The sequence below is a fragment of the Idiotropiscis lumnitzeri genome, chromosome 5, assembly GCF_059441095.1.
Source record: "Idiotropiscis lumnitzeri isolate Australia: NSW breed Sydney's pygmy pipehorse chromosome 5, RoL_Ilum_1.0, whole genome shotgun sequence".
Taxonomy (NCBI): domain Eukaryota; kingdom Metazoa; phylum Chordata; class Actinopteri; order Syngnathiformes; family Syngnathidae; genus Idiotropiscis; species Idiotropiscis lumnitzeri.
Window position 1 is genome coordinate 13,431,953 of NC_142395.1, and position 24,825 is coordinate 13,456,777.

The following is a 24,825-nucleotide window of genomic DNA, read 5'->3' on the forward strand; positions in this document are numbered from 1 at the left end:
TACTTCTCAGTAGAGGGAGTGGTGTGAGAAGTGGTTAATGAAACTCAGCTTGTGAACGTTAGGTCAGCTGTAATTGGTTATTAGCTGCGCCCTCAATAGGTGATGTCATTTTCAGTCACAAGCAAGTGGCAAAATGTGTTTTTAAAGTTGTTCATTGTACATGGAAAAATAACGGTTTAAAAATTCATTGTAGACAAAATATTAACTTTTTACTGCTGAAAATGGAAAAATTAGTAAAGTATCACTTAATTCATGTTTCACAAATGCAATATTAATCAGAAAACACAATACATTTTTTGACTTGACTTCCCCTTTAAAAAGGACACACCCTCTCCTCCCTGCCCCCTACACACAAACACGCCCTATACAGTACATGGGAGTGCTAGTGTGAGGCCACATTTCACAAGTTGGGGCTTACGAGACATTTAAATGTTTCTTCACAATAGATTCATATGATTGGGGGAAAAAGGAATAAAAACTCACCAATTTCCACCACATATCTAACATACAAATCAATACAAAAACATAGTGGCTCGTACAGCTTTTGCTGGACAATTCATTAGTTTGGGGCCTTGGGTTGCAATGGAAGGTAGACTGTACACAAACACAGTGCCTTAGTTCATTCGACTTCCCTTTTAGGAGATACAATCTAAGTTGACCCTTGTACTGTGGGATTCATGTTAGCATCAAGTTATTGTGTGGTAACATTCCGTAGCTCTACTCGAAAAATGTGATGCTCTTTATCTGCAAACCCTCCAGGGATGTTATTTATGAGCTGACCTTGACTCCCAAAGAGGTCCAAACACGTGTCTGTCAGCCCCTCCTCAACCTCCCCACGTGTGTATAAGTGTATGAATTGGTGTGCCACATGACCTTTGTCTTTATTTTTGTGTTTTTTTTCTTTTTAGGGGATTACATGTCTGCTCGGTTGTGACTCAATTAGTCAGTCGGTCGGGTAACAATTGATCCGTCTGTGCTTGAGAATGTCACAGGAAATTCCCCAATAAGACTTACTATGTATTAAGGTCTTCTCAAAATTATATTACTCGAGTCAATTGTTCATTTCTTAACATGGAATATAGATGGGTTAAAAAAAAAAGGTGAATCAATGACATTTATAAAAAATACTTTCTCTCTGCCTTCCACTCTGTCTGTATTTATGTAAAGAGCACAAAACCGGGCGCCAGATAAAATAGATATACACCAATTGAGTCATCTGACTACCAACATGCATTGTTTATAAACTAAAAATATAAAGAAATCAATAAACCAAGGCATCCATCCATTTTCTCTTATCCTTACTTGAGGTGCGGGTGAATCATAACCCTTTAAACCATTATTTGCATATTCATACATGCAAACACGTAGACCATTTTTCCTGAAAATAGGTCTTATTTTCTTATTTTATGAAATAAAAAAAATGTGACATACATAATTACATGTGATTATTATTCTTATTTTAACCAATAAAATAAAATGAATAAACTTATTATTTTCCAATTCTAAATGAATATAAAGGTAGATAGTGCCCTAAAAAAACAAAACTGACACTATACAAAGCGGTGGACTTGACACTATCCTGTTTGCCTTCTTCGCTACACCCCGCCCCTTGTCAATCTTTCCCGCTTTCCTATTGGCTCAGGGGGCGGGCGCTTGTTATATGCAAATATGGCGGTGGGTGGCCGCCTCTGTTTGTAAAAGTGACGTCACGAACAACGAACGAGGAAGAGGAGTAGGAGTGGGGAGGGGAGCATAGGGGGGGTAATAAAAAAAAAAGGAGAGAGAGAGAGCGAGAGAGAGAGAGAGAGAGAGAGAGAGAGAGAGAGAGAGAGAGCGCCGAGCCCCGCCGGCGGCCCATTGAGGAAAGATGGCCACAGTCAGTGCAAACGGAGTGCTGCGGGAGAATGGATTCAGCACCACGGACAGCGGCGGCAGGATGAACGGGCTCGGCCTCGGTAGTCAGAACACCATCCCCATGAAGGACCACGACGCCATCAAGCTCTTCATCGGTCAGATCCCCCGCAACCTGGAGGAGAAGGACCTCAAACCGCTCTTTGAGGAATTCGGCAAGATTTACGAACTCACGGTACTGAAAGACAGGTTTACCGGGATGCATAAAGGTTGGTTCTGCCCGCTTTTACTTGTTTGCCATCTTTGGCGTAACTGTGCAAACGGGAAAATGTGACCTCATTTTGTTTTTTTTTTTGTTTTTTTTGGGAGGGTGGCAGGAGGATGTGGGGGGGCGAGGAGGAGGAGAGCGGACCGAACTATTTAACACGTGCATGTGGTTTGGCGCTTGTTAATTGCATGACCACGTGAAGGCAGCTACTACACGCCTTTGTGCGTGTGTTCGTGTGCGTGTGTGTGTGTGCGTGTGTTTACATTGACAACCATGAGCGTGAAAGGGGGCGGTACCCCGGTGAGAGGCTCGTACGGTCTCGCAAAATCGCAACACAGCACACTAAATGCATTTAAAAATTGATCGTGGTAAACTTTCAGGGTAGGGGTCCCACTGTACAGACCTCTTTTTTTTCAACATACGAACACGCACACGCGCACAGACAATGAATCAAAAATGGATAGTGGGTGAACTTTCAGTCTCACAACCTCCCCCCCCCCAGCAAACACACGCGCACACACGCACACGCACACACACACATTCACATACGATCCAACTTTATTTGTATAGCGCATGTCACAAAAAAGGGAGCTGTAACAAAGCACTTTACATAAAGTATAAGATGAAATAGCAAAATACAACAACAAAGACAGTGAAATTAGTACATGAAAACACGAATTAATGACAGTAACACACATACGATGGAAATGGCGTGTGAGTATCATGGTCAGATTAGGTGATCAGAATGCAAATATCATAAGATTGCAGTGAAGTAACTATAATGCAGAATAATGATGGAATTTAAAAGAAGAAATTATGATTATTTTTTTCTAAATTAACTTTACTTTGGAGCAACAGAAAAACGATAAAGATGCAATAATAAAAACTGAAAAAGTGCATTCAAAAATATGAAATGAATTTTTATAAAGCAATGGTTCCACCTCCCTCACCCTCCCTTCCTTTGTACACAGTCATTTTAGGGGATGACAATATTTTCTCATATGAGTAGTTATTTTTTTAACTCAACTGCATACGGTAGAGGCATCCTATTTGTGTGGATTTATCTGTGTAAAAACGCCAAGACCTGAGACAGACACTGTGAAGTCATCTGTTATGAAACATATAACCAGCACACACACACACACACACATACGCACAACATTGTGGAGTGAGCACATATCATAGTGGCTGCCTCTACGTAATGTAGGATCACTTTTATTATGGTAGAGAGGACAAGGCAAAGAAATGGCAATAACTAATGCAGACTGGGCGTAAGACTGGGTGAATAAGTCACATCGCTCCCCCTGGAACATAAACATGAACGCGCACAACATTATGGAGCGCGAACACATTAGTCAGCTGGGAATCAGATCATAGCTAAAAATGACGTTGCAATTTAACATAAGATCGAGCAACTCTTCGGACATCAGTAAGTGCTGCTGTTTTGGTTGGTAACAGTTTTGTCCGTGTGTAAATTTAGCATCTGAGATCAGTTGTCTCGCTTTTATTTTCCCTTTATTGGAGCACGGGAGGCGTTTATTTGGGGTGTGGCATTTACTTGTAACATAGTGGTGATTACTTGTGGACTTTCACCTTAACTGTTTTAGCAAGGTAGTGCCGCAAAAGGCTGCCGTGCGACATGTTCTCCTCAACGTCCCTCCCGACTGCAAGATCAGTAATCACCTCGTAATTACAACGACAAGCCGCTGATTACGCAGAGATCGATCACTTCTTAATGATAACCAAAAACGAGAGAGTGCGAGACTTTTTCGAAGCACAGGGAGCCATTAAGACCAAAGTCCATTAGGCGGAACTTTAATTGCTTTTTGCAGTTTTCCTATACGTTCAATGCATGTCTTTTTTTTGTGTGTTTTTTTCGGCGAGGAATCACTGTTGTGTATTCCATGAGTGTTTCTTACTCTAGTTCTTTTTCTTCACATTTTCAATGATATTTATGTTTAGCATATATGATTGTAATACATGTTCATAGGATTTAAATTCTAATTTCCCCTTGATCATCATCACCTTTCTTTGTCGTCAATGGTAAATCAGTAAAAAAAAATGTTTGTCTCACACGTCCCAATAAATGACTGTTTTACATGAAAATATATATCGTCTAACTTACTACTTTTTTGCTTCACAAGAGATGGACTTACACTTGAAGCAAGCAAACATATGCTTTGCGAAAGTAGAGTGGGACTAATTTTAGGCAAAAGGAGGCAATAACGTTCACTTTATTTAAATAAATTCGTCAATCATCAATACTTATTTGAACTAGTAATTCAGCACATTACCATTTTTTCAAAAGCTTTTTTAGAAATGTGACAAAATGATTCAACCGTCACTCATGGGAATTCTGAGAGTCATGATTTTAATTTATACAAAGAAATTGGATTCAAGTCAAAGCTTCATGACTTTGCAGTTTGGAGCTTTCAGGTTATTATCTCAAGATGGTCATATAGCTTTTTTTATTTGGGGAACATTTATTTTAGGATATCGCAGTATAAATGTCTATAGTCCTGATTATTATAAATTTTTCATGATCAGCAATACTTTTCTTTGCTGATTGGCCGAGCGAAATCACATGGTCTTCTCGTCAGGCTTCCATTTCAGTTACCAAATGTGGTTCGTTGCTCTAAAATGGCTACGTGTCAGTCACTCGCACATTAGTATTGGCGTTAACGTTCACAATCAATTCCCGCAGAGCAAACTGTCAAATTATGTATGATATGTAAGTCGGTGGCTACAGTTCATGATCTTATTGATCGCATTGAGATGAGTTCAGCTCAAGCAGCCTTGAAAAGCACCCCCCCCCACCTGTTCCTCCTGCGCTCCACCTCTTTCCCCGCCATCATCGATTAAAACAATATCTCCTGTTGCCGTTGTTTACGCACCGTCCTCGGTCATCCCTGAATGTCAACACCAAGGATGAGGGAGGACCCACTCGGAAAGGGAGGGATAATCCTGTTCCGAAGACAGACCTAAGCGGGAGCCCCCCCCACCCCATCCCAACCTCCACGCCGAAGCTGCTTCGAAGCAGGCATCCTTTTCTGCCCATCCGTCCCGTGTGAGATTCAAAGTCACTTTGTGTGAACTTTTAATGAGATTTCACCAATGCATTACAGGGATGAGATTTCTGCGCATGTAACACATGTTCACGCGGCAGTACGGACCCAAGCAGAATGCAAGCAAATGGGATTAGTGCCATTAAGGAAAACCAAAGTAGGTGAGGTGAATAAGCAGCTGTGTCGTCCCAAGGGTGGGGCGCCCTCTAAGGCAGTGGTCCCCAACCAGCGGGTCGCGGCCCGGTACCGGTCAGCTTTGGACCGGGCCGTACAGATAAAAGAAAAAAAAAATTCCACTTGTAGTGGACTGTTAGTATGTATTAAGACTAGGGGACTAGGGGTCTGTAAAACATCCGTAGACATTTTTTGTAGTTGAATATGACAACCTAAAATTATGAACATTTTGACCATGCAAGATGTGTGTGCATTGTTTGAGTTTACTTGTATATTGAGACCCTCGCACTATGGCCTCACAGTGCAGAGGTCATGGGTTCGATCCCGACTTCGGCCTTCACGTGTGGAATTTGCATGTTCTCCCCGTGCCTGCGTGGGTTTCCTCCGGGTACTCCGGTTTCCTCCCACATTCCAAGTAGGTAGGTTAATGGGACACTCTAAATTGTCCCTTAGGTAAGAGTGTGAGCACGGATGGTTGTTCGTCTTTGTGTGCCCTGCGATTGACTGGCGACCAGTCCAAGGTGTACCCCGCCTACTGCCCGAAGAATGTTGGGAGAGGGTCCAGCACCCCCCGCGACCCTTGTGAGGACAAGCGGTACAGATAATGAATGAATGGATGGATGGACTTTTTATGACAAATTGTACAAAATTAAATCTTGTTGGGGCTCGTGAAAATGTGCGATACAGAGAAACCATTTAAAAACAAAGTAACAAAAATCAGATACTTTATGGTCTTCTACCTCCCACATGCCCCCCCCCCCCCAAAAAAAAGAAATAAATTGAAAGTATAAAATGTTTATAACATACTGTATCACTTTAAGTAACAATGAGACTTCGATATGGCCAGACTGGATGATGGATGTATGGAAAAAAAACTAAATGTAAAAAATATTTAAAAAGAAAAATCTATATTTACAGAGTTTTATATGTAATTATTATTTCAAATGGCTTTATGTTTACTCACCTGCATTGGAGAAGACAATGTTTCAAGCCACTGCAAGTGTGTGTTTGTTGTCATGTAGTTTGTAGTGTTTCACATTCGGGGGGGGTTTTGTGGGTTGACTTCACACTTTGGGAGGCCATGACGCTCGTCAGCCCAGGTTGCGACGTTTAACATCCATCATTTTGGACCGGCGCTACATTATCATAACACTTAGTGTCAGCAATGGAGCCTGTGTGCGCCGCTCAGACACGCTGAATGATGGCGGGGGGCAAATCCTTTGCTTGAGTGGCGTTATTTATCAATCCGTCTGCGATGCTGAGAAGAGGCGCACCGCACAGCACAGGGGGAGCGGATACAAAGAGAGCCTAAATGTCCTCATCCATTGTGCGCTCATCGCAGGATCCTTGCATGCTAGAAATGCAGCAAGAAACTAACATGAAACCCTCGCGGTGCCTAGCATTAATAAAATATCCCCTTTTGAAAAAACATGACACGGAATGTTTTGTTGGTGCTACTTTTTTAGATTTGGAGATTGACAGACGCTGGCGCTGAAGCTGGAAGCGTGATGAGTGATGGGTCATGTATGTTGCAGTCAAACGAACTGTGTGTGAACTAGACAGCTAACATTAAAAGGCCTTGTTCTCGACTGAAGGATGTAAAAACATTCCATGGGCGAGGCGTCACCGTCTGGCCAACGTCTGGATCTCAGCGGTCATGAGTCAGTTGGGGCCGTTTAAGAAAAATGCAGTTAATACAGTACGTAAAGGTGGGCTAGCAATTGTAAACTAGATACACAGTGTCTTGCTACAAGCTGCTGCCTGGTTTGATTCCCGGCCAGTGCCCCACTACCTTGCCACTGCTGGTCCCAAGCTCAAATTAAAATAGAAGTGGTTTGTATCGGGAAGGGCATCCGGTGCCAAACTGTACCAAACAAATCATACGAGTGACTCCCTGTCGCAATCCCAGATGGGACAAGCTGAAAGTCACAATAACAACCGTCAATCGGCAGCAGGGGTGGGCAACTTAAATTCTGGCGGGGACCAGAAAGCACCTCGCACTTCCTAAACATGGACAAACGTGAAAAGAGGTGCTTTTAATAAATTGAATTTTTCAATGCAGGTATAAACGGTCCACTGTTATAACGATCTACTTCTGACCCGTTTTTCTCTTTATTGAATACTTATCATAATTTTTAAGAATATTTCCAGTTTCTACAAAAAAAACAAAAAAAACAATAATTATTTTTTTTCTAAATTAACCAAGGGCCCGCTCAGAGGGTTGTCTCAGGCCGCATACGACCCACGGGCCACGAGTTGCCCATCCCTGATCTACAGTATACTGAGAAACTAGAAAGATGCCCGCACAGCTGGGAAATGACATGGAGAGATGACAGGAAATTATGTAAAAAGGCGCAGATATGTAAAGTGGAACCTGTACGGCAGGGGTGTCCAAACTATGGCGCTGGGGCCATTTGAGGTCCACCTCCTGTTTTTTAGCGGCCCACGGCATGTACTAAAAATAACATTTGACATGGCTTGCAATACGATTTAAGAAAAATGGTGTGTGTGTTTGTTGGGGGGGGGGGGGGTGAAAAAACCTGTATGTTGGTTGGGGGGACCTTTCTACCTATGCACAGGCACAAATACATTCACAGCTAAAAGAAGAGAAAATACAGTTTCAGAAACAAAAATGGCTTTCTCCACTTAATGCTTTGCGTCAATTTCCTATTTGAACATATCAAAATGTCCTTGAGTATGGTCATCTTATTTCGAATTGATTTGGTTCTGAATATGGAGATGGGATTTGGTTGATCCTGAGTGGAAGTTGCGGGTCTATTCTAGTGGGAGGCAAGGCTGCAGGCCAACCCCCAAAAATTTTAAACTAGTAGCCTTTTCACTTTAATGTAAAAAATAATATTATAGAAATTTGTAATTGCTTGATTGATTGGTTAGTTTTAGCATGTTTGAGGAAATGTGGGAAAAAATAAAAATCACTCTTCAATGTCATTCACGTATACCGGTAAATAGTTGACTACTGCTATTAGTGAAATGTGTGGGGGGGGGGATGATAATGCATTCAGTCTTAATTTTAATTTGGCTGTTCATAGAGGTCCTTCCAAGATTAAGAGGTCCTTGAGATTTTCCCTGATTGCTATTAAATTTGAATCACGTTTACCAACTAGACAGAGGGGTTAAAAAAAAAAGAGTGTGTGTGTGGGCTGAGGGAGCTGCTGGACTACATTGTCTTCAATATTTTATGCAGAGGCACTATCATGCAGAAACACCTTACAGGTGCGACGCCCCCAGCTACAATGCCAAAGCCACAAGGCAGGCAAAGCTGCATGGAGTTTTGACGGGTGCAAATTAGCTTTCGTCAAAGGAAAGTCAACCCACAAAAATTCTGTGCAATAAAATGTTCTATGCGGCTTCACTAGTCTAAACGTGGCGTTCTGATTAATAATGTGTTTGTAGAATATGAATTAAACAACAAAATGCATGTATTTTTCGCCGTCTCAGGGGAAGCCATTTTGTCATTTTCTGTCGGGTGCAAATTACATCATAGCTGCTCAGGGCTCAGCTAACGAGCAATCACGGCTCTGTTTTCTGAAGCTGAGCCATGATTGGTTGTTAGCAACTGTGATGTAATTTTCAGTTGACAAAAGAGACAAAATGGCCGCCCAAAGATGGCTAAAAAAAAAAGGGGGACTTTACTGCTTAACTTATATTCCGCAAACACAATATTAATCAGAATGCAATGATAAGAGTCGTGGGCTTGCATAGAGCAGATACTTATAAAGAAAATTAGCTTCTGATAAGTGCCACATACACTTTCAACTCCTTTATGGTTGTCATGGTTGCCAAATCAGAAGTATGGGCCAGGGTGCAGCTGAGTTCAGCAAGACAAGAAATAGGATGTGTAAAGTGTGCTACAATTCTTGATCCATAAGGTATTTTGACAAAACATGTTATTTAAACGCTAGGGAACTATTTTAAATTGAAGGACAAAACAAAACATATGTCTTGTTTAACACGTACAACTCATGCAACCGTTGCACTGCATTCATTTGCATTATCTTCTCTTGTGAAATGAACATTGTAAAAGCCAAACAAATTGGTTATAATATGTTACTTCAGTGCTAATGAATGTAAATTGTATAGAACAGTGTTCAAGAATCTTTTAAATTGCAGACATCTGCTGTCTTCATGAAAATATAGACAATATAATTGCTATGTCTGCATGGATGTAATTGGGAGTTCATGCTTAGTTACCATTTTGGAAAACAAGCCATTAGGGAAGAAAGTTTTGGAAGTAATCAAAGAAATCCGGGAACTACTTCACTTTTGCATTTAAATAGATTCAAGCGACTTTTGTTGGAATGATGGGAAAAGTAAATTGTCCCCACCCCACTTAACCTGCTCATCACAGGACGTCGCCACTTCGTCTGTTGAACTACCGCCACACTTTATAGCCATCATTTCACAGCCTTTGTCCATTTAACTCGGCCGACTTCCACGTCTAATTACTTCAGAAACTTGAAATATTGTCATGCAATTTTTATTGCATCGACATCAACAAATACATGTATACATTTTCACATATTCATATACATGCATACATATTTATATATGTATACATACACATACACACACACACACTAAGTCAGGTTAGAACAGGGAGTTTTTGTGTTTTGTCTAATCAGAGCAAGAATCGTATTGCTTTGTAATGAGATTCAAAACACTTAAGGACAAAAAAAGAAACACAGCTTCAACAGCAAAACACGATGACAGCCAGATGTGACCTTTCCTCGACTAATATATCGTCATCATAGGATAGATATTTGCCTCGTAGAATTCTTCCCCGTGTGTCATGTTGTTGCGGAGGCATCGTCATTAGTCAGTTTGCACGTTTTACACTGACAGCGACAACCTGCCACCAGCTGCTGTACTCCACTTAAATGTCTTTTCTCCTCCCATCACTTCCCAAAACAAGCTCTCTCAATCACAGTCCTTTGGGCTTAAGACACCTGAACGAGAACTACAGTACAGAATGGACACTAATCTCAGCGGAAGCCTTGCAGATGGTCGGAAAATGTCAATATTTATTCAACAGCTGCAAAACTGATCATAGACATGGTTTGTGGTATAGTCGACGGAATGTTCAGGAATTGCTCCTCTTTGTTAAATCGAGCATGCTTTGGATTTTTAATGACGATGACCAAGATTCACAGAAGAGCTCAAATTGATTTTGAATGAGATCCATCGCCTGAAGTAACTGTAGCTGAAGGGCACGTCTTTTACGGCTCTACTTAGTGAACAAAAAAAATTCTAAAAACTTTCTGGACTGACTGTTCCACCTGAAATTAGAAACAAGTTGACTTTTAACGATTTCCCATCATGACAAAAATTAGTACGTGCGTCTGCCATACACACTTTTTTGTACAATTCTCACGAATCATAAAATTTTTTCTGTGACTATTATGAAAGGGCAAGAACACTATGGCTTCTGAATTGAATGCAGGATTTTAAAGTAGCCAATTTGCAGGTCTCTCTTTTTATTTTGGTAATTTATGAACCAAAATTTGCAATGAACCTCAGAACTGTGAAGCAGATGTGCTAACCATGAGCGTGTGCTAGCGAGCTGCCGAGATTTTGTACCAAGCAAGCCTTAAAATGCAGCAAGACTGCTCCTTGCTCAAAGTTGGACGAGATCTGACAATTTAGGGGGCACTATTCATCTTTTTGAGCTGTTTGAGCTCCCCGGCATTCAGTTTTAGTCAGTGATCAACATGTGAATCACCTCATAGGCATGGCGCGCTGATATTTGCAGGGCATGTTTGTTATTCCCGGGGTGAATTCCCTCCCCTGAAGTGAGGCGCGTCCTCTGATGCGTTTCCAATCGTCTTATTATTGCGAGTGTTTGTCAAAGCAAAGCACATGTGACACAAAGGCGGCCGGGATTCACCTCCCTTCACACTGACACGCCCAACCCGCCTCAAACGGCGGCCTCGACTATCCGGAGGCCTCGCCTCACAGTTTTGTAACGAGGAGAAGGATGAAGAGTGTTTCCTTCCGCCCCTGGTGGCTCCCAAAGTTTTTTCCGCTTTGCTCGTACGGCATGCCGTTTCATCAGTGTCTCCGGGGGTGATTTTTCCTCCTGACTAAGTGCCTGGTAGCGGGTGAAGGTTGTCGTGAAAGGGAGAAAACTCTTGGCCGGGTGCCAGTTACTCGGCTTCAGGGGGCCAATATATGCTGTGAGCAGGTTCTCATCACCATGCGTGCGTGCACGTGTGTGTCTTCTCTCATGGGAATGCTTGGCAGCCGCTGTGACACGTAGTAATAGGAAATTATGCTGCACGGTGCAAAACCTGGAGCTGAATGAGGTCACCCACTGTCAGCTGTGCACCCAACACACACGACAAACTCCCTGACGGAAGCTGTCGCACATTTGTTAGCGCCTTGTTTATCCATGCATGTTTACCTACTGCAACTTTTTTTTTTTTTGGCTGAGAAGTCTCCAGAGATGATGCAAGTTTCATGCCATGTGGTTGTTCTGTTGTTGTTTTTATAATGACTCATGTGTTGGAAACTACAAAGTGAAAAAAAAAATGGGCAGATCTAGCTTGGCCCAGTATGGAGTTATAAATAAATCTCGTTATATGAAGTTATGAGGGGGTCAAAAATCAGCCTTGTGACTCACCAGCAGAGCTCTGCGACATTTTTCGTATAAATTGCCCGTCTGTGTCATGCAGGCTATGGCTTTGTTTTCAAGCCTTTAATTACAATGATGTGTTAGTTGCTATCGTAAAGGATGGACTGAGTTCATTCACAAAGATATTGTGGGATTAACAAAAACAGACTTAAATATGAAAATTGGATTTGATTTAACCAAAGAGAATCACTCCATTTTATAATATAACATCCTTGATTTGGATCGCACCTCACGTATCGAGATAGGCATCAAATTGTCTTTTATGAGTGACGTGCACCATTGTATGAATCGGTTTGATGTTGCGGATGTATGTATTTTTTTTTATAAACTTGAGTAGTTTGAGCATTGGATAACTTTTATACCTTTATTTATTTTCTTTTTTTCCAATGAATCAAATTTAATAAAATTTTTCCACTTGAAAATGTATCGTAAAACGTATCAAATTTTCCATTCGAAAATTGATAGAAAATTGTATTGCTCATTATTTGGCTGCATATAAGATGTAAAAAAAAATGGGTTGAATTCCCCCTTAAGTTAAGGGTATCATTATTTTTGTCCACGACTGTTTCCTGACTTGTTTAGATTTTTTTATTTTTCCAAGTTCACTATTTTTTGTGTAGCCACTTAATGAAATAAAATTGAATAAATTCAATGCAGCGTTTTTTTTTTTTTTCACTGCACTAAAAATGGTGGACTAGCATCTTTCTATTCTTTGCAGGATGTGCCTTTCTTACATACTGTGCCAGAGAGTCAGCACTGAAAGCCCAGAGCGCCCTCCATGAACAGAAGACTCTGCCAGGGGTAAGTTTATCCTCCCGCCTTATCGTCCGTGCACCTCGGGCCGAAGCTCCGCTCGAATCCCTTGTGGGGACGGTTGTCATGGCAACCTACGCAAACATCAGCCTGTCTCACATACATAAGTAGGAGCGGCCTCTCTCACCTTGTGCGGTCTAATTAAATCACCTGAGTGAAGATATGTGATCATCGCAGCTTCATAACATCCGTCCTTCCCCGCGTCCTCTCACAATATGGCAGCCGCAAATGCTAATTGCCATGAGGAATCCCTCTCTCATTATCACAAGTAATCAAAAAGTAAGTACAAACAATTATTTTAACCATGTCTATCGCCATCTGCTGTTTTTTGTTCCAATTCTCATTTCGTTTCTCCCTTCGTCTTCCTCTTTACATCTTGCCGTCAGCGAAAGCATAACTTTTTCCACTTTGAGTAATGGCTGTCGGACAAAAAAAAAAAAAAGGCACGGGTTTAAAAAAATAAAGTGCCTCGTCCTGGGGGGGCTCTCAAAGCCGGCCCAGGAGGAGGCCCTCGATGCATGGTCGTGTGTCTAATTATCGAGGTGTGATTGAATTACGCCCGTGGGTCCTGAAGGAGGACACCCCCCCCCAACCCGCCTCCTTCCCCCTCCCTGCCAGGTTGGGGCTTTAATCAGAGCTGTAGGATCTTAACCCACCGGGGAGGCTGTAGAGGTTGGGGACCAAGAAGAATTATGTGCAAAGAAGGGGGCCAGAGGAGTTTCATGGTCTTGGGGCGGGGGTCTCCTTCTTGCTTTTGGGTTAATCACGTTTGCACTCAGCGGCGCAGCGCAGGTACTTCAACCCATAGCCGAAGAGCCCCCCTGGGGGAGGGGGGGGGGGCACCCCATGCAGCTTAATAATGAGATGATTGTCGTGATGGTTTGTGCCTTTATTGGACTCAAGACGGGACACTCTTGTTTGTCTTCTATCTCAAAAGAGGTTAATGGCCTGCTCTGCCGGCTTTCGGTAAACATTGGCCCTGTACAGAGCTCAGTGAGGGGTCAGTCCTGCAATCTCATGCAGAGGCCCGGCTGCACGCTGAGGGCTAATAAAGACGTCCTGTCCTTCTCCATGTGTGTGTGTGTGTGCTGTAAAAGTAAGGCCATAAATGCGGGTAGAGAAGACAAAAGGACTTCTAGACAAGCCTGATTGTTATTGTCATGGCCTGATGCTTTGAGATGCTCGGTGCTTCAGTGGCTTCTCCTTACAGAGCATGATTGAGTCTGCATGAGTGTGTGGTGTGTGTGTGTGTGTACGAGGTTATCAGACAACACAAAAGTCCATGTGCACACGCAGACACACAGAGAAACGCACTCCCGCACGCCATTGAATGTTTTATGAAATGAAAATAGTGCAGTGATTTAAGTCTGATTGGAAACTATGCTATAACCTCCACCAAGGAAATTGGATGCTTTCATGGCTAAGTGTTGACGCTAGGATGTTACTTGACTGGTTTATGTTGGGTCAGAACGTGAACAAATGTGCAGAATTAGATTTTTGTAATTTTTTGCAATCAAACCTTGACCTTTACTGAATGATTCCGAAATCTTAAGGTCATTTCTCACTGGTCATCTAAAGTCCGCAGCACATTAAAACAATTGGGCTGTTTTTGTTCCAGTTTCACCCCTTGCCGACCAAGGACGCAAAACACCGACTAAATGTTTTCCCTCTGTGTTTTTGAAAGGCTTCATTTTGTAAGTGCCATTTCTTCTGAGTCCTGTCCCAAACACCCTTTCGTGGGGGACATGACAGTTCTTTTAAGTGAACGGAATCATTCAAACCAGTTCATCAAAGAGGACCGTTAAAAAGATTCTTTCACAGAATCGTGTTTAACTGGTGTTACAGTAATTGTAATTTGTGCCTTTGTATTATTATTGTTATTATTTCTATTAAAAACGTTGCAGCTGGAATGTACGAACGAGAATGGCAACACAGCCCGATTGCTCACTGAATCGTTGGCGAATGCAAAGTTACCTCTCTGATTCTTTGGTGAACGCCAATTGCGTGGCAATCTACTCAGTAAAATCCCTCCCCTGTCTGACGTTGGCTGCTGATTGGTCGTTCGTGAAGATTCATGGCATGGCTTAGCTCAAATGAAGTGAGAAAAGAACAAATCACTTGAGGAAGCAACCCATTCACTGAAAAGATTTGTTCTTTTTGAATGAATCGTTTGCGAACGACTCCACTTTGTACAAGACAAATGAATAATATTGTCTTCCAATAATATAATTTTAATACGTTTTGAAGAGAGCCACTGAATGCAACCTGAAAGTGTCCTCATAATCTCATTTAAAACCAGTTTGCCTCATCACACTGCTCTATTTATATATCGGCCTCCTAAACAAGTCCGCTTTATTCAATACTTTTCACACTTTTTCCTCACACAGGCGCTCTTTTTCCTATTAGCACTTTGCACGCCTCTCACAATTTTCCAGGCAACTTTAGTCCAAACAGCAAGATAGAAAATGAGCATAAATATACTGGCCGTGTCTGCACGCTTCCCAGTGTGCATGCGCGTATGTGCTCAAATTCCCAGGAAGTCACGATTATTACATCATCGCTGCACTGGTTGAGAAGCTTCAAGTTTTCTTTAATTCAATGTAGTTTATTTGCTTAATCTCGCACGGTTGTGGGAATCGCACAAGAGGGAATGATGCTGGTTCTCTTGCAGCAAACTTCATTAGCGTTATTTTGAAGAATTGTATGTAAAGAGCGTCATGAGCAGTGTTGAATAAATAATACATATACTCAACAGAGTGTAGTATACAGAGTGTTTTGCCATTTTTCTGCATCGCCTGACTGCATTTGCTGGCTCTCACTCTTCATGCAGTCAGTGGGTGGGCTCACATGTCAATCAAGCAGCACCACTGCCTGGTAATTTAAGAAAGCACAAAAACAATTTGGATGATTGTCGTGGTCCAACGTCAGCCCTCATGCTTCAATAAATTCACGCAACAACAATTCTATTCCGACATTCAGTCATTGTGCCAATTAGTCCGTTATTAGAACACAAACATGGGTTGGTCACAACGACCGAAAGATCTTGTTCAGTGAAGGGGAACTGGCATATAGTTTTAAGTTGTAATATCACCATTCACAACAAGATGGCAGACACATTTGTGCTAATACCCAATCTTGTACGGCCGTATTCTACAACATGAGATGGCAGAATATTTTTTCGCAGATTTGGAATGATATGCAGGACAAACAAAGTTTAAGATTAAGATTTTGAATTGATTGGTTTTTTTTTTTTGTGGGGAAAAAATGCACAAAATAATTTCTTGCACTGAATGTTGGTTGGTAATTTGGAATGGCCATTTTTATGCAAGAGAGATCTTTGCACTGGGGAACAAAACAAGTATGTAGTTATTTTGTCTTTTTCTTCAAACCTCTTGTTGGTGGATTGAGATCTTTTTTTTGGGGTGATTTTTTATATATGCATTGAGAAATGTGTATATGTAACTCTGTCCATACTTAAAATGGCATTTTTGTCATTCATCTGGTTCGGAAGTGTGTAATCCTATGTGGACTCCCCATAGCACTGATAAAAAAAAAATATAGCCCTCTACAGTATTTTAAATTGTCCATCCCTGACCTGGATTATTCAACTAATATTGTTTTTTTATTTCAATTTAAGAACACAAGGACATTTATGAAGCTGGCGTTCCCCTAAAGTCCGACTTAGTCCCCAAACACTTTAACTTTGATTGCTCAAACATTTTATAAGAATCACATTTGTCGTTCAGTTGCTGATCATGTAATTATTGATTGGTCTCACACGTCAATCTTTGTCGCAGAGCTGATAACGCTCTATGCGTGTAATTGTTTACTGCCATTGTTTTAAACTGCTCTGCTGCTCCACCCAGTCCGCAACTACAATGTTGCTTCAATGAACAGAAAACATGTTTTAGAGAGATAGATATCAACAGGTGTATTTGATTGATAAAAAAAATTGCTTTGAAGAAAACACATTTGACACGTTTGAAGTCTATTTGCCCTGCGCCCAAAGTCAGTCCCAATGCATCTTTGATGGCCCAAACATTCGACAACAATCATATCCTCTCATTCGCAACGCCATCTGGCCATAAAGGCGGCATGGAAGTGTAACTAATATTTGCAGTTGCCGCTGAACTCAAATATTACTTACAAGTGTTTGCCAAACACCCTCCTGACATTGGACCAGCTAATCTTCAAATGAATGCTGCGCTGTCCTCTCGTGGGCCACGCCATTCTCTCCTCTCGGACCAATTAGCTGCCAGTGTTTGCGTGTAACAAGCATGCTAATTGGGCACGAGTGAAGCCCAAAAGCCAATTATAATGTTGGAGCATCAAAAAAAAAAAAAAAATGCACACATTGACTTCTCTTCGTCTATCTTCCTCCCCACAATTGTGCATAATATTGCTTCCGCTTTTTTTCCTACCCCCTCTCCTGATTTCACACTCTGTGTAATGTGTTGAGATCTCATATATGTAGAGTTGCAACATCTTTGTTGGGGTGGGAGGCTTGGGAGGGGAGTAAAAGCAGAACCTGTCTGCTGTGTGATGATGAAACAATCAAATGAGCACAAGGAAGGGGGAAATGTGTCACAAAATCTTGGGATGCTCACCCCCTCCCCCCTCCCCCCACCACCATGAAAAATTCCAAAGATTGACTCATGTATGCATCATACCAAAACGAGGTCAGGAGGAGATTGGGTGTGTGTCGTCCCACAGCTCTTGTAATCATGCGCACTTGCTGAAGTGCTGTTGGCACGTGTGCTAGTTGCAAATGGTATTTGTCGAATGAAATTTGGAACATTTAAAAAAAAAAAAAATGTCCAGAAGGTGTACAAGAACATACTGTGTACTTGGTGAGTGATTCTTATATAAAATGCACAATCGCTGAAAACCAACCAATGGGGTGCTGTTATCAAGATTGAAATGTTGCGACGGGCAAGGCTGGCAGTACCAGACCACCTAGTTACCTCGAAGAGAGCCTATGATTTTGCAGTCAAAACTTCAACGTAAACAAAAAACAAAGTCACAAAGAAGTCGATAACTACTGAATATACCGATTGATGGATGTAAAATGTCTGACTTGGTGCTTTGTCTCTGTCCCAAAATGTCTAAGTAAACAAAATCAGAGAAATGTTGAAAATCAATTCATCTTGTCATATGCCAGCAGTTTTATCGGAATTGGAAAAGAATTATTGTGAAGTGTCATTTCTAGAATGATTGAGTAAATCCTGCTGTTGGGCCTTTCAAGTACTGCGTTACAATAACGCAGTTCCTTTCGACAGTGAATAACACTAACGCATACTTTTTTCAATGGAGAATTTTTTCAATGTCCGTGACTTGATTACTTACTAGATGGCCTTCTGCTGCGTATTGCTTCCTGTTTACAACGGATTGACGGGTGCCTTGCAAACTGCTGTAAAACAAACGAGTAGGACGCGTTATGGGCGCGTATCGATTTATTTGGTCGCGCCGCAATCATGCTCTCGTCGCCTTGACGCTCCAAGACGAGTTCCTCAAAGTGGAAATACGCTGATTATTTCACTTTAATTGAGCATAAAGGCATAAACATTTTAGTCAACTGTAAGCTGTGTCTTCCCGTTCCTATGTACTGCGACAAACAGCAAATCAAATCTACTCAAACACCTCCACGAGCTACATGTCTTGACCAAGCATGAAGCTAACCCGCCGTCAGAGGACACTCTCCGAGTGAATCAAGCCCTCACAGAAATGATGCTGTAAGAACATAAATTGTAGCACTAAAGAATATTTTCTAAAAAATTACTAAAAAGTTACGCATTACTTTTTGGGGAAAGTAATCAACAGAAATTGAGTTCATTTTGAATGAAGTAACTAGTAACTGTAGTAACTAGTAGTTACTATTTTTCAGTAACTAGCACAACACTGGTTATCTCATTCATTTTGTAGCACAATGAAACATCCACAATGCCAAGTTTCTTGTCTAGAGACTTCCAGGTATATGTTTTACACACAGCTCCAGCAGGTCCATTTTTCCTCTTTACTTGGACACCACATTTCCTTTATGTATCCTTTTATGGGACTAATTGTGTCTGCTGCTGATCAATTTGTCCTTAGTGTGAGATTATTCCACCCCCGGAGCCCCCTGAGCAGTGGCAATTATGCTACAAAAGGTCCAGTTTAGAAAAAAAGAAAAAAAATGTTGAGAAACTGGATGCGAGAAGTCTCCAAATGATCCCTGTGCTCTCCTAATCATCAATTAAGTCGGTATCATTTTCCTTCTACTGTCCGCTTTAGAGAAGAAATTAAAATGGCCTATTGTCTTTCTTATCCCAGCGGGCATTTACTCCGCCGCTGCGCTTCGCAAAGCCATCCCCGCCTATTTCGGGAGCAAATGGACTCACAATTGCAGTACCAACTCGGCATTGTCCCCCGTTATGTGGCCACTGGCCTATCTTTATTGTGCAGAAATTAATTTTGTTCCATCTGATGGGATTTTCAACCTTGGAGAGTGTTAAATGGTAATCCTAGCAAAGAGACGGGTGGGCGGACATGGGCGGCACTGTTTTCTTTTTTTTTTTTTATGACAAAATAGTTGATTTTTAGAGGGAGCCAGTAAATCTGACAGGCCCAAAGTACTGGACACACTAGGGGGACAGATAGTGGTTTTATAGGCCTTGGGGCTCAAGAATTCTGGAGCTGGAAACAATTATAGGGCCCAAACAGTAAATTCTGTTCAGTTAAACAAATCTGGAAACAAACAAGAGGAGTGTTTCTCTTTTCCACATGCGTTCGGTTTCTTTAACCTTGGACACAAAACTGATAAAAGTTGAGGGGTATGGGAATGACACAGACTGGTTAGTAGCATGGAACAGCGTCATCACTAAATTCAAAAGTTCCAACCTTCCCTCTCTTTATCTGCACCCACCACTAGCCGTTTTCCAGTTTCTATGTGTCATGGCAGAGGACAACAGGCTCTCTGAAGACGACTTCAACTGTAAATGGAACTTTGAGTGAGGTGTAGTGCCATAAACAATCAGTTTGTTGAGATGATGAAGCAGAAAATTAGAACAAAAACGAATGTCTGAAACAACAAATAAAATGATTGCTAGGCCTACGATTGACTGACAACCCATCTGGTGTGCAATATTATAGAGGCTAGCAAATTAGTTCATGCTAACTGATGATGTCCGGTGAAATTGTGTACCTTATGTGTACCACTTTTTAAAACAACAACAAATCTAGTACATTACTTTTCTCATGTTAGTAATCTGAGACTACAAGGATTTTGCAAAGTCTCAATTAGTAACTGGGTCACAGCCCATTCTGGTGGAAAAAGGCTGCGTATGAGGTCCCCACAAGTAATGATTCTAGTTCTAAACAATGTACATTACAAATGTTGGGTTTGTCATGACAATATTAGCAGTTACATAGGTCTGGCCACGATTGACTGTCTTTAAAAAAATAAGTGAAGTAAAGTTTAGAAATGTAAATGGTAAATGAAGTGCACTTACGCTTTATCTGCACCATCGACACAAGTTACCGGCATATATATGGAGTCATTTATTTGAAGTAAATTCCATATTTTTTTTTCAAATAAAATGAATAATCTCTTCATTTTATGTTTAATTAATTAATGAATTATTCTTAGATGTCAGTGTTAAAAATACTCAATTAAGTATATGACTTGTTGCCAATTTTATGATAATCGAGGTTGTTGGCAGCTGTTGAGTGTAACTAATAAACATACAGTCTAACTTAAGTTACTTTTAAAGTCAGGTAAAGTCACTAAGTTACTTTTTCAAGGTGACCGATGTTTTCTTTTTCCTGCTTTAGCTTGCGGACTTACCACGAGACTGCTTCACATGTAGACGTATTTCTACAAAACGCCGAGCTGTGTTAATGCAGGCAGACTTAATAACTTACTACTTATAAAAAAAAAATCATAAGGCTGCTAATTTTCAGTTTCTTTCATATTATCCCCAAATCATGCCAATTTTGTGCTGTACTGTACTCGTATTAAAAATATTAAAAAGGATTCGGATTGTGAGATAGAAAAGCTCGCATGTAATGTCCCTGCATAAAGAAGCAGGGTCGCGGCAGGTTAATTTATGACAAGTTCTTACCCTGCGCTTATGAGACCGACCCCCCCCTCCCCCCCGAAATGACCGCGGGGACAAATTAAGAAGGGATTATCGACTAAATCTTTCAAGATAATAATAATAAAAAATAAAAAAAACTGGGCCAGACACTTTTGATCGGTCAGCAAATATTGCCTCGACTGTAGAAACGTCCCTAATAATGAAGCAGACGCTGGAAGATGAGAAGCCGGCTGAGTTTGGTTAATAAGCGTGTTAAAGTAAGCGCTTCCTTTACCTTCCCTCCCCCTTCGCCGCCACCCTTTCCTCCCCTCGCTGACAGGTGCACGCTCTCCTGCACTAATTTAGCCGCTTCTTTAGCTGTAATGAGGCAGAACTGGTAAATGTAGGGGGGACAGCATTGTTAACATCCCTGCTTCACAGAGAAAGCGAGAGAGGGAGAGTAGCGAGAAGGCTGACAAATAGCAAGGAATGGAAATGAGGGTGCTGTCATCCTTCCAGGAAGGAATGCGCCCAAGTTTTTTTTTTTTAAGTTTACTTTCACTCGGGCTGGGCCGCTGCTTCTAAGTCGGGCTGCCAGCAGGGAGAGTCCACTTCCTCAACCAATTAAAAATCAAAGCCCGTGCTGCAGCGAGATCAGCCACTTTACAATAAACACGCCAACCAAAAACAAAAAGGACTTTCTATTGGAGGTTCTTTTCTTCTTCTGGATATAAAGTTGCTGATTGAGGTGAATCTGAGGCAGACATGCTAACCACTAGTCCACCATGCTGTCAACATGGCGGGGCAAAAATAAAGCCGCACTCCTGTTTGGAAAATGGGAGGACGTGTAGGATTGTTTGGTGAACTGATGAGTCACAATGAGAAAATATGAAAGATAATTATGAGCACAGCATCACCGGGACAAACTCCTCCATCAGCGTGTCCGAAGGATTAACCACATGCACGTTCCTCTCATCTCCGTCCATTTATAGTAAAAGGAAGACAATGACCTTGTGCTTGTTTACATGCCGATTTAAGACAGGAGGACAGACAAGGAGAAATGGCGGGAAAGTCAAACGGTAATTGGGAGGAAGTTTGTTCAGGAAGTCAGTTTGTGGGGCGGCACAGCAAGCGGCTGCAACATACAGCATGAGGGAAGAAAAAAACAAAAACAAGCATACAGCGTAGCAGTTAACGAGCAATGAGTGGGCTGGCACAAAGGGCGTGCGTGCATGTGTGTGTTTGTGAAGGTTGTGTGAGAGATTTAAAAAAAAAAAAAAAAAAAGTATTCTTCGTGTGTGGGTGGTTCCATTAGTTAGTCTGCCTGTTTTATTGCACTGGGAATAACTGCTGATGGTGGGCTCATATGAGTCACACTGTACACTACACTGCACGCCACGACAGTGCATGCGTGCGCGTGCGTGTGCATGTGTGTGTGTTCGGGGTTTGTTTCCTCAGGCACAAGGTTTTACAGGCAAATATTACATTTTATTAATGTTTATTGTGCATGTAAAAATGATACATAATGCATTAGTAAGCCAAAGAAAATGTTTCTTTTGCATATAAAAAACATCATTAAATGTAAGTACATACACACATATGCTATACGTATATACATATGTATATATATATATATATATATATATATATATATATACATATATATACTTTCATATATATATATATATATATATATATATATACATATATATACTTTCATATATATATATATATATATATATATATATATATATATATATATATATATATATATACATATATATACTTTCATATATATATATATATATATATATATATACATATATATACTTTCATATATATATATATATATATATATATATATATATATATATATATATATATATATATATATACATATATATTTTAGTGCTGTCAAGTGATAAATTTTTTTAACAAATTAATCACAAATAATTCCATGATTAATCATGATTAATCACATTTTTCAACTACTATTTTTTTGCGAAGCTTATAACAGATATTTACTTGAATAATATCTTGAAATTGATGGAAAATCACCAAATATGAAGTATATTTAATTCAAGGACTGTTCAAATACCTTTCATTACAGGCATTTTCTTCGAAACATTTCTCAAAACTGCCCGCAAGCGCCACACTCCAGCAGTGTTGGTTTGCAAGGCCCAGTAGTAACTTAAACAACGTGTTTTGTTCTGAGACGTGCTTAAGACAGCTAATATGGCACAATATTTGCAAAGCATGCAAATTATTTTTTAAGTAAATCAAACTGTGTTAACTGAGTTAAAATATTTAACTGAGTTAAAATTTTTTGGATTAATCACCTGAGTTAATGCTTTAATTTTGACAGCCCTATATATATATATATATATATATATATATATATATATATATATATATATATATATATATATATATATATATATATATATATATATATATACACATTCTGGATGGATGCTGGGGGTCGTGGTGAACAGGACCGGACCAGAAATACACAGACCGTTTGGGAAAATTCCCAAATTACAGATGGCCATGACTTCCCTAAAATGTAAACAATGCTCCACTTAAACCAGGATAAAGATTTTTTTGGGGGGGTATATAAATCAGCATATTGAGCCGCACAAATTGGGCGCTCAGAGCCCGGTCGGGGAGAAGTGGGAGGACCAAAATGTTTTTTTTTTCAAGCGACCCCACTTAACATGGGTACGTTGCTGCAATTTTGTTGTTAAAACATTGCATTTAAACAAAGTACTTTATTACATTTTCCGGGGACTAGGATTCAATTTAGGGTTGCTTGAGCACCCCAAAAAAGGGCTCGAAACGCCCCATGGTTAGCGCAACGGCATTATCTGTCCATATACTCAGACGCTGTAAAATCCACTACTCTATTTCATTAATGGCTTGTTGGCGTGGATGTCACCTGTCTGTCTCCTTATGTACCGAAGATTGACTGGCGACCAATCCATGGGGTACTTGTATATTGAAGATGATAAGCGGTACAAAATGGATGGATGGAAGCGTGAAATTCATTGACTCAATCGTTTAATGTTCACGTTATTGTGATCAAGTTCAATGTTTTACAGTCTGAGTGAAAACTCTTTACCTTAGCCTCCAATGAGTCGAAGCTTTGCGAGATGGAGCTTGCAGAGGTTCGGCACATTGAGTCCTTGGTGACGACAGAGGCTCCTGCTTTTCCATTTAAACTCCATCATTAAAGAGGGGAGACGCCACCTCCATACCTCATAAAGTGTGAGTGCCACGGCAGCCGAAGAGCCACGCGCGGCTGCTTTTACAGCGAGCCAACCCCCAACACACATGCGCGTGCACACACGCACACACCTTTCGACGATATTACTCACTTTCCCTTTCCCTACTTTTGTGCCCCTGCTAAGTATTGACCGATATCTCAAACAGCCCCCTTTAGAGCCCTGCCTTTTTCGCTGTCAAATTTCCAACAGGAGTCAGAGCGTAACATTGAAAGGGTATAATCAAGGTGTGTGTGCGTGTGTGTGTTTGAGGTGAGGGTGGGGGGGGGAGCACTCTGGGAGCCCATTTGAAGCCTGCTGCAGGGCAGAGTTGATTCAAAGGTGCGGATTGAGTCAAGCCTCATTTCGCATCCCCCCCCCCCCCCAATTAGTCATCCAACTCGTGCCCTACATAGCACCGCCCCTTCTTCCGGCAGGCAGACGGGTTCGCTTCACACTAAAATACCGACAAGTTTTGTTTGAGTTTTTTTCTTTTTTAACCGTGCAACGAGATATAGCCATTTAGTTCCCCTCCTCCCATCTCACCTGCGTCTCACCTTCGCCGGGATAAGCCGCAGCAAAACCCTCCTTCTCCACAAACCCTCCTTGACTTGCTCCTCATTCACTCGCGCCTCTCCAACTTTTGCACCCTGCCACTCGTTCTCCCTCCGCCATAAATCTCCAC

General features: G+C 41.1%; 1 protein-coding gene across 8 annotated transcripts in view; it reads left to right on the forward strand.

The window, feature by feature from the left end:
- The first annotated feature begins 1,839 nt into the window (after positions 1–1,839).
- celf6 (CUGBP Elav-like family member 6) overlaps positions 1,840–24,825 on the forward strand; it is a 174,315-nt gene continuing 151,329 nt past the window's right edge. For all 8 annotated transcript variants that reach the window (XM_088297173.1, XM_088297177.1, XM_088297175.1 and 5 more), the window contains exons 1-2: positions 1,840–2,120; positions 12,729–12,811. In XM_088297173.1, coding sequence (XP_088153299.1) covers positions 1,868–2,120; positions 12,729–12,811 — 336 coding nt within the window. In that variant the 5' untranslated portion in view covers positions 1,840–1,867. The remainder of the gene's footprint in view (positions 2,121–12,728; positions 12,812–24,825) is intronic.